Source organism: Trichogramma pretiosum, unplaced genomic scaffold (assembly GCF_000599845.2).
Source record: "Trichogramma pretiosum strain Unisexual culture from Peru unplaced genomic scaffold, Tpre_2.0 scaffold55, whole genome shotgun sequence".
Classification (NCBI taxonomy): Eukaryota; Metazoa; Arthropoda; class Insecta; order Hymenoptera; family Trichogrammatidae; genus Trichogramma; species Trichogramma pretiosum.
In genome coordinates, this window is record NW_019641617.1 from 49,479 (window position 1) to 60,002 (window position 10,524).

The following is a 10,524-nucleotide window of genomic DNA, read 5'->3' on the forward strand; positions in this document are numbered from 1 at the left end:
AGCGCCGCACGTGGGGATTGTGGTGAGCCAAAAAAGCCTCGAGAATAATTTTCGAAATTGCTCTTCTACGCGTGCCCGTACACGCAAACTCGGACGAGCGCTCGCCTTGATAATATTAAACTTGAACTTGCCCGTTTAAAAGTGCTGCTCACGCGACACGAGGAAAAGCCCAAAATTCAGTGATAATTTTGAGTTTCAGCCGGCTAAACATGTATACGCGTAGATAATTGTTTTTCGTATATATGTAAAGGTCTCGTCCGTTAACGAGGATTCGGTGTTGAAAATGTTTTGTGCCGTCGCATAACGCACACGCACACAGACGTGCACATAACACACAAGGATAGGCGAGCTCTTCCGGGCGTTATAAGCCACGGTTATTGTGCAGGCTCGCGCGCTGCTCTGTTCTCGCATTTGTTCGAATAACTGCTTGGCTGGAATGCTTTTGCCGTTTCCTCCCTCGGCCGAGCGCACTCGAGCTCAAACGCGGCGAATTTCCAAAATAGAGAGTTCGAACGGTTGGCGCGCGTTACAATTGCAGCGAGTAATAACGTCCCGCAAGTATATACCATACCATGTACACGTCCAGGTGATTGAATTGTTTCGCGCGAAAAACGTTTCTAAGCTCTCGGCTAAATTTCTGCGGACTGTGACGTATATATAAACGCGAAATGCAGTATACGTATATTGTATAAGTATTAACGAACTGCAGCGTATACTGTGCGTGACAACTGCCGTCAGCAGTGCATACACGTATCCAAGGCGTGTACGGGAGAAAAGGCAACGGATGCTCGTTGACAGGAAAATATATACATGTGCGCGTGCGTGTGTGTGTGTGTGTGTGTGTGGGTGTATGATCGTGCGCGCGAGTCTATGTGATAAATGTATGTGTGCGGTGCATGCATAGGTAAGAGAGGACGAGGGTGAGCGAGCTCCGGAGCGAGAGAGCGAGAGGCGAAGTAGATAGACAACTGGCGCACAAAGTGTATAGCTTCGTCCCGTTATATATCTGTACGAAGCAGTTTATATTCAGAGATAGAGACACACATTACGGTCGAGAGACGAAACTCCAAGAATTAATTATTGCCTCGCCTCTCGCTCCCTCCGTGCCTCCCTCCTCCCTTTCCCGCCCCTCGCTCTTACTTACTTGTGTAATTACACTGTGAATTTTGTGCTGTCTATTTTAAATCTCTCGCTCGTGCAGCCGAGTGCGTTTTTTGTCCGTTTCGCATCCATTATGGGGCGGGCGAGCGAGCTAGCGCGCGCGCGAAAAAAAATAATGCTCCGAATGAATTAGGGAACGCTTGCGCGCGAAGCGTCGAGCATTGTCGTCGTCGCCGCCGAGCGTAGCCGAAAGATAATTGTTCAGCGCGTGAAATCCGATGGGCGAGAAATTCACTGAATCACGCTGCTGCTGCCGCTGCCGCTGCTCTTGGTACTGCTGCTGTTGCTGCTGTGCCCAGCTCGAGCTGGTGTCACACGTAATACGCCAACTTTGATTACCTTCGGATTTCGAAATTATAGCTAATCCGCCGCGGCAAGTAGCATAAGTAAGGATGAAGCTCGATGTGCAGCTCCATGAGCGCAAGCTATCTTGCGCGAGAGAGCGGGTCTCTCTCTCTCTCCCTCTCCGAGCACGTAATTAATTCGTTTATCTATTAAAGGTGAAGATCCGCATAGCGTTAAAGTCGCGACCCGATTAACTCGAGCGATTATATATGGAAAGTGGATTAAATTTTCGCTGGGATTGTGTAGCGCGCAGAGCCTTAACTGCATCAAATCCAACATAAATACATAGTGAGAGGCTTTACGATGGCTGGCTATTTAAATAACAAACACAAGTTAAACAGCGATTAATCGTCACTTTTTTGCATTTATTTTCAACTTGTATAAGTTTTTGATTTTTATAAGTTTTTTTTAATTTTCTTTGAATACTTATAATTCGTCATTCGAGTGTCTATCTATTTACAAGATGTATATCGTCATACGATAATTTTTTTTTTTTTTTAATTTCATTATTTGTTTGATTCGTTACATTGGCGCGTGAGGGATTCCTCGACGCAGAAAGATCATCATTTGCTCTGAACAATCAGTTGCGTGACGCGCGGCGACGCATCGATCGACGCCTCAACGACAGCTACAATCACGATACTTACACATACTTCAACTTAAAGTATTAACAATTTATTCGAGGTTGTCAAACGTTTGCACTTTTTCACATGTATACTCGTTGATCAATGACTAATACAAATTACTTTTCAATCATTATACTCGATATAATTACATAATATTATATAGAATTCATATAAAAAACGCTCTGAATTTTTTTCACACTCTTTCGTATACTCGTAAATTTAATAAAGATATAATTTATAATTTATATATTTATAAGTTCCACTCTTTAAACTACCATAACTATACAAAATTATTTAATACGTAACTTACAACCCGTCCTGTCCTCCGCACGCAATCATATCAGACACTAATAATTCTAGACTATATTTAAATTTACTTTATGTATATTTACGTACAAAAACAGTGTAGTCACTTGCGTTGTCACGGCTCGTTTAACTTTGCTCTTTATATTCGATATACTTACAATATAATACACGATAAATAAATAAAAAAGAAATCGATTATGCAATCACGAGCCGTTCAAATGGCTCGTCAATATTTTACTACAATCATAAAATTTTAAAAGAGAGACAAAAAAAACGTCAAACATGGCAAAACATCAGTCTCGGTGGTGGACGATATAAATTCCTCGTAAAAGTAGGGAAAAAGAATAAAAAAAATAAATCGGTGTATAGTCGATAAAAAAATGAAGCTTATATCTCGGAGTGACTGAAAGCTCGGCTGCTTTAATAATAAATCGTTGACGACCGACGAGTCGAGTGCGCTCATTGAGAGCCAAGAGCCGGCGCGCAGCGAATCAACCGAAAAACTCACTGACGCTCTTGAGCTCGATGTCGTGTTGCTGCTGCTGCTCGTCGTCCGCCGGGTGCTTTTGCTACGAGTTCAGGGCCGTCGTGCCTATGAAGCTCGGGCAGGCGTTGTTGTCCGGTCGGTCGCCGCTCTGCAGCGAGAAGTGCCGATAGGACAGGTATTCCGGGGGATTGGGCGCCAGCGGCTGCTCGCGCTTGGCCTGGGCGCGCTGCTTCTTCATCTTCATGTAGCCCAGCACCGAGATCAGCACGATGAACACGACGAAGCCCATGCAGCTGCCGACGATGAGGCCCAGCCGGCGAGTCAGGAGGCTCGCGAGACTGCTGCGATCGCCCACGGCGCCCTCGCCGATTTGCGAGCTCGGCGACTCGAGGGTGCGCACCTCGGTGCAGCGAGACATCGGAGAGTTCACCATTACCGGATGCGCAGAGCTCTCCAAAAGTTCGTCCTGCTGCGACGAGGAGGAGGACACGGACGCCGCCGCCGACGTCGAGTTCCAATTCCACGAGCTCAAGTCTTCGGGGATCGGCGTGCCCCAGCTGCCCAGGCCGAGCACGCAAATGAGATAGCGCGTGTCCGGGCTCAATCTGCTCAGGCGCACCGAGCGCGTCTTCGGGTCCAAAAGTTTTCCACGTACCTGCAAATTGTATTCAGTCATATTGTATTGCACGTATTGATTTTCCTTCGTTTTCTCTCTATTCATCGCGTACGTTTAAAGTGCATCGCGCGCGATCGTCTTTCTCGGCAACGTTAAAAGATGCAAACGACATCGAGAGGATATAAAATTAAATGTGTAAAAAAGTTGCGAAACCTACACTTACTTCGTCGACGTTGCCGAGGGCGTGATAAGCCACTTGATAGCCGTGCAGGCCCGAGTGATTTCTGCTCTGCCAAGACACCAGCACGGAGTAGGGTTGTATGTCCTGGATGGCAAGCTTGAGAACGAGCGGCGCCGAGCAGAAGGTATGCGGGTCGAGATCGAGAAAAACGAGGCCGCGCAATTCCGGCGGCTGGTCGCAGCGCAGTAACCCACCCTCGACCTCGACGCTGCTTCCACCGCGACCCACGAGCTTTTGATGGTCGCGCAGCCACTCCCACAGCTCTTGTGACTCGCAGCCGCAGTTGAGTGGATTTTCTGTGAGCAAAAGAAAAATGAACATCAATCGAATTTTGAAATTCCTCGCTGCTGCGTTGCAGCTGCAACAGGCAAGATATCCGCAGCAAATTTATATTGGATGTTTCAATAAGCGCGCGCGAGCACGACTCGGGACAAACGCGGCTACATCGTATCGTAAAATTTTATATCTCTTCTGTCGCGGAGCCCGAGTGAAATAATATGAAAAAATTCCTTACCTTCGGTCCTTAGACTGCGTATTTGCGTCTCGAGGGGTCGAAAAGCATTAAGCGGCAGATTCTCCAGGTAATTTCGACTGAGATCAAGTAGCCGGAGTTTCTTGAGCGGCTTGAAAGCATCGCCGGATATGGTATTGATCCAGTTGCCGTACAGATGCAGCTCGACCAAGTTCACGAGATTTCTAAATGTGACTTTGCCTACGGTACCAATTTGATTGAACGATAGATCGAGTGTCTGCAGGGCTTTCAGATCTTCCGGGAATTCTTCGAGCTCTTTCAATCTGTTGTGCGTGAGATTGAGAATGCTGAGGTGCTGCAGACCCTGGAGTCGCTCCTGCGGTAAGATGTCGATACTATTGTCGCCCAAGTCGAGGGTGTGCAGGTTCGGCAGGCTGCGAAAAGCGCCCGGCGATATGCGCGATATGCCGTTGTGATTTACGTGCAAATATTCGAGCGCCGGGAAGGCCTCGAAGTCCTGCGAGGTGAGCAGCGTCAAGTTCGTGTACGACAGATGAAGCTCGTTCAAGAGCGGATACTTGGCGTCCGTCGAGATATCGTGTATCTTCTGGAACGGGTTGCGAGTGAGATTCAGCCACGAGAGCCCGGGCAGATTTTGACTGGACAGCGCCATCGAGGGTATCTGGCGGAATCGGTTTTCCGACAGGTCCAAGTGCTTCAGCATCGGCGAGTGCACGAAGAAATTGGCCGGCAACACGGCCAGCTGATTGTGGCTCAAGTCGACGGAGAAGAGCTTGGACAAGTTGGCCTGCGCGAAGCCCGACATGGACTCGATGCGATTGTGGCCGAGGTCGATATCGCGCAAATGCTTCAAGCCCGACATGCTGGCCACGTCGATGGTGGCTATATCGCCGTGCGACAGAGACAGGCTCTCCAAATTTTTGGCGCTCGCCAGTGCCGAGTACGGCACGCTGCTCAGACGATTGTAATTGAGCTTGATCTCCTTCAGCGAGAGCAAATTATCGAAGATGCCCGGGGGCAGAGTTTTTAGATGATTGCGGTTCAAATGAAGTTTGGCCAAGTTGACGTTCAGTATGAAGAGCGTCTCGGGTATTTGCGATATCTGCACGTCGTCGAGGATCAAGTGCTGCAACGAGGGCAGGCCCGTAAAGCTGTGCTCGGAAAGTTGACTAAAATTATTCTTCGAAGCGTCGAGCGTTTGCAGGCCGGATATCTGCAGCCTCCGCAGAGCTTGAACGGTTAATTTATTCTTGGACAGATCGAGCTCGACGAGCTCGTTCAAGCCCTGAAAGGCGCCGCTCTCGATGCTCTCGATCGAGCAGTTTCTCAGGTATAAGTTTCGAATGGGCAGATTGGCTTGAAAGACGCCGTCCTGCAGGACCGTGAGAAAATTATTCGACAAATCGAGCACGCGAAGTTTCTTGAGAGCCGAAAAAGAGTAAGGATCGAGACGGCTCAAGCTGTTATCTTGCAGGTACAACTCTTCGAGCTCCCTCAGCTCCGAGAAGGTGCGATCGGTCACGCGGCTGAGCTTGTTCTTGCTCAGCTCGAGGAATCGCAGCGCCTGCATCGGCTCGAAGGCCGCGTCGTCGATTTTCACGATGGAGTTGTTGGTCAAGTAGAGCCTCTCGACGAGCATCAAGTCCCGAAAAAGTGGCGCCTGCAGGTGGGTGAGCTTGTTGTTGCCGAGCCACATTATGCGCACAGAGACCTGGCCGCGCAGCGAATTGTTGTGCAACGAGGACAGATTGTTGCTGTCCAGCTGAATGGAGACGAGCGAGCGACTGGTCTGCGAGTCGATCTCCGACAATTGGAAAATGTCGCCCAGCTGAGTGATCTGATTGCCCTGCAGGTTCAAGTCCTGCAGGTTGAAGAGAGTGCTCAGTGAGCCGGTCTCGACGTTGCGGATGTAGTTGTTTTGCAGATGAAGCTCCTGCAGCGAGGACAGGGGCGAGAGGGCGCCGCGCTTCACCTCGCTTATTTGATTGTCCTGCAGGCGCAGCTCGCGCAACTCGTTCAGTTTGGAGAAGGTCCCGATGCTGAGCTCTCGGATGCGATTGCCGTCCAAAAACAAAGAGGTCAGATTGTCGCACTGCTCGAAGAAGTCGACGGGCAGCCGCTCGATGTAATTGCTCGTCAGATGCAGCTGCTCGAGCTGGCTGAGGCTCGACAGTCCGCGGCCGTCGATGCGCCTGATGGCGTTCTGCTGCATGTAAATGACCGACAGACCGATGCTGCCGACGAACGCGTCGGCCGGGATCTCGAGGATGTTGTTCTCGGCGAGGAAGAGCTCGCGCAGCTCCGGCAGGCCGGCGAACACCCCGCCGATGTAGTGTATGTGGTTGTGGCTCAGCTCGATGGTGCGCAGACGCTCGTTGGCCTTGAAGGTGTTCGAGTCGAGGAATACGATCTTGTTGTGGCTCAGGTCGATCGACTCGAGGCTGGTGAGCGAGACGAAGGCCCGCTTGTCGACGTCCTCGATGTTGTTCAGATAGAGCGACAGCGTCTTGAGGGCGGGGAACGGCCTGAAGCAGTCGGCCTTGAGCTCGTCGAAGTTGTTGCTGCTCAGGTCGAGGTTGCGCAGCGACTTGAGGGTCGAGTGGCCGTCGTCGTTGAAGCTCGAGATCTCGTTCCAAGCCAGCCGCAGCTCGACGAGACTGTGCAGTCGTCGCAGCGCCGTCATGGGGAAAAGTTTCAACTTGTTCTCCTCGAGATAGAGCTCGGTCAGATAATCCTCGAGGCCGCCGAATGCATATTCCGAGATTTTCGACACCTGATTACCCTTGAGAATCAATTTCACAAGTTTTAAGCCGTAAAAAGAGTAGGAGGACAGCTCGGGTATGAGGTTCGACTCGAGATCCAGGGCCGTCAATTTATGCAGTTTGGACAGGGCGTTTTGCGGCACGTTGGTCAAACGTCCGGAGAGCAGAGCCAGAGACTCGAGACTGCGCTCGAGATTCCTGAAAGCCGACTCGCTGATGTCGCGCAGCGACGAGTGCGAGATCTGCAAGTGCCTGATCTGCGCCCCCGACGGGAAAGCGTCGTCCCGCAGTTCTTCGATCGCCCTGTCGAGCTCGTAGACACTCAGCGACTGGATTACCGTATTGTCTCCTGCAAAATTCCGTTTTACGTCTCTTAGAATAAATTAGTGTGTGACATTCATTTATATAGGAGTGCGCGCATTACATCGCGACTCGAACTTCATAATTCGTTGAAGTTTCAAGCCGCTAGTGTGCAGCTGGCAATAAGCAACAGAACGAGTTTAAAGTTTGTAAAATTGATTAGCAGCTAGAAAGTATTTTGCCACCCCAAGGGTAGGGGTGCATCTTCCGCGTCACGTTCGAGCGTGTGTGTGTGTGTTGTGTGTACGCGCGCGCAGCGAGTTTATATTAAAAAAACAAAAGCAAATAAAAAAATTAAGAGACACACGAGCGAGAAAGCAGCCGGGGGTGAGCCAGCTAGAGACGAGGGAGAAAAGTTTAGCACGTATAGTGGCTCGTTGGCTGTACACACACAGGAAAGCCAGGAGCGGCCTCCGACTTACCAACTGCATTCATGACTCCCAGTAGAATAGTGCGCAGCGTATCCTCGGTCGCACCGGCGCACTCGAGAAAGAGTCCACCCTCGAAGTTGTAGCAGGGACAGCCGGGAATGAGCTCGGATGACGGGCATTCCTCCGCCCGGCTGGAGAGCGCTAGTAGCAGCAGTTGCAGCAGAACATGATAGAGCAGAGATTTATTGACTCGCTCGAGGCTCGCGAGGAGCCGGGGAGGCGGAGGCCTCATCCTTTCCCTGCCGGCGCTCGTCGGCGGCCTCATCGTCTGCAAGCTCTCGCCTCGAGCATCTCACATCTCGGGCGACTCGCGCTCAATTCCAAAGCGTCAGACTCTGTAAGCAGCGCCAAAAAACAAATATTGCCATTAATAATTTGAGCGAGAAAAAGAGGCTCTCTTCTACTTAATAATTACGGGGCGCGCTTTAATCCGACGTCTAGATGTGCAGTTTCGAGGCTGTCAATCAGACGGGGGGAAAACACGTAAGCCAAGCGTACATGTAGGTATTCAATTCATCATTAATAGAGCGCTTCGTTAGAGGGCCGAAGCGAATCATTATAGAGGGTGATAAAGTCGCCGTTATGTCGCTTGTCCGCGCGTCCACGTTGACGTATACGCGAGCACATCTTTTGAAGTTTTGAAGCTCGCAAGCAGCGGCTGAATCGGGGGGAGGTCGCTCGAATTAGCGACGATAAGTATCGATAATAACGATCTAGCTGTCGTCTAGCCGGGGACAGAGGCACGGATGTGTGTGCGAGCTGCACTGCTGCACACGTACTACGCGCGTCCGACGTCCATGCGATACACGAACAACGGACAGATATATAGTACTGGTATGGGTCGCCGTTCGTGCGAGGGTCGCGCTGGAAAGGCTTGCGGCAAAGCTAATCGTCTCGTGGTTGTCGCTGCGAAAGCAAACACACTGCACTACGCGGCTGCAGCACTGTGCGAGCTGCTTCGCGCATGTAATGTCGTGCCGCACACCACCTGGGGCGCTTCATTATACGTGTATAGCGTCCTACAAACATTTAATGATGAACCCTGGTGTTCTCTAGGCTCTCTTCCGACTCGAGCTCTCTCTCTCTCTCTGTCCCTCTCTGCGCCAGTCGAGCTATGCATGGATGCATGCGCGCCCCGCCCGCCTCCCCTGCACTATATTGTACGCATAATGTGCCGATAAATATCTATAGTCGGAACGACGAGGAAATAGAATACGTACGTACGTCATTGAAATGTTTCCCTCCGCAGAATATGGCATAATAATTGTATTATGCGCCGCAGCTATATAGTCTACGAGCACACGTTCGCTAGCGCATGGCTGCACGCCGCGCGTGTATGTGAGCGTCGTATAATCTTTGAGTCCCGACGTATATTATATAATATGCAGTGAGCGCGCGACTGCCATTGTGATTTGCAAAATTCATTTCGTAGCGAAATCCTGCCAGCTCTCGAGTACGTATTATCCTCCTTGATTCACGGTCACTTTCCCGAATCTAAGTTACCCCGAAGCTGCTGCGATTTGCCGAAACAATTTTCCCGACAAAACCCTTTTTCCCGAATGAATATTTTCCGCAGATACCGTCCTTTTCCCGATGTGGCACAAGATCTTAATAAGGTGAAATAGAACGATTCGAATTAATATAAGAGTTATCTTGCCTGCCGTATATATCTACGTGCACCCGAGCTCTCTGGCGACGTCGACGTACTTTTCTCTCTCTCTCTCGCTCGCTTTTGTACGCGAGCGGCGGACAACGAGATAAAGTCTCTGCAGCGTGTGCTTTTAAATCTCGGGCGCGCTCGGCAGAGCGAGTGTCATGCCAGGGCTACATGCAAAAAAAAAGAGGAACGCCACGAATTTAAGATTACTTATACTTGCGGTTTCGTGGAAAGTGCCTTAATGCCGCCGAGCAAGAATAGCTTAAAGACTTTCATGCTCTCTGCGCGCGCTTTTCCTCTCTCTCTTTTCCTCCCTCTCTTTCTGTATCTTATCTTTTGCTAGCTAGCGCGTCGTCGTTGTGTTTTCTGACAAATGAACTTTGTCCTACGGAATATCTTTAGACCTCTTGTGCGCGCGGATGTATAATACGACAACAACAACAACAGTTTATTTTGTCTTCCAAAATTTTTCATTATGCAAATGCATTTCCGAGACTCGTCTCTCTCCCGGGATCATTGATAACTGATCTGCAGTCTTTTTCGTCCTAACAATGAAATATTTTTAGATCTGCCATACATCGAGGTTGCGATGTTTTGATTAATCTCCTTTCGCGGCAGCTTTCAAACTGCAGTTATGCGACTTGTTGTTTTTTCTTCCTTTGTGTATCTCACTATTTCTTTTCTCCATTTCACCTGTACTGTATACAGTTTACAGAGGCAGAGAGAGAGAGTGAGAGCGCCCAGCAGAAGATGATATTTATGTTTCCACTTCTCACACGGGAAAAATGAAAAGCTCGTTTTATTTACGATCTCTTTCCAGCGCACCGCTCACGCGTATGTGTGTGTGCCGCGCGCGCCCGCTCGCGCAAAAGCTCGAACGAGCTTTGAGAAAAGGAGATTGCTTATATATATGAGCGAGCACACACACGCACACACGTACACAATGTGAAAACGATGAAAAACTTGGGAGCTTTGAAGCTTTTGTAAAATGACTCTCATACGTGACGACTCTTATATCGATGGCCGCGCGTAACGGTCC

General features: G+C 49.8%; 1 protein-coding gene across 2 annotated transcripts; it reads right to left on the reverse strand.

The window, feature by feature from the left end:
* Positions 1-2,919: 2,919 nt before the first annotated feature.
* LOC106651278 (protein artichoke) lies at positions 2,920-8,080 on the reverse strand. Of its 2 annotated transcripts, none has more exons than XM_014369717.2 (4): positions 7,820-8,080; positions 4,297-7,386; positions 3,765-4,078; positions 2,920-3,580 (listed from the first exon to the last, which is right to left on the reverse strand). In XM_014369717.2, exons 1-4 carry the CDS (start codon positions 8,058-8,060, stop codon positions 3,008-3,010), a joined length of 4,218 nt encoding a protein of 1,405 aa, XP_014225203.1. In that variant the 5' UTR covers positions 8,061-8,080; the 3' UTR covers positions 2,920-3,007. The 2 variants fall into 2 exon arrangements, with proteins under 2 accessions (XP_014225203.1, XP_023314519.1); XM_023458751.1 differs by having other exon boundaries at positions 3,759-4,078.
* Positions 8,081-10,524: the final 2,444 nt, after the last annotated feature.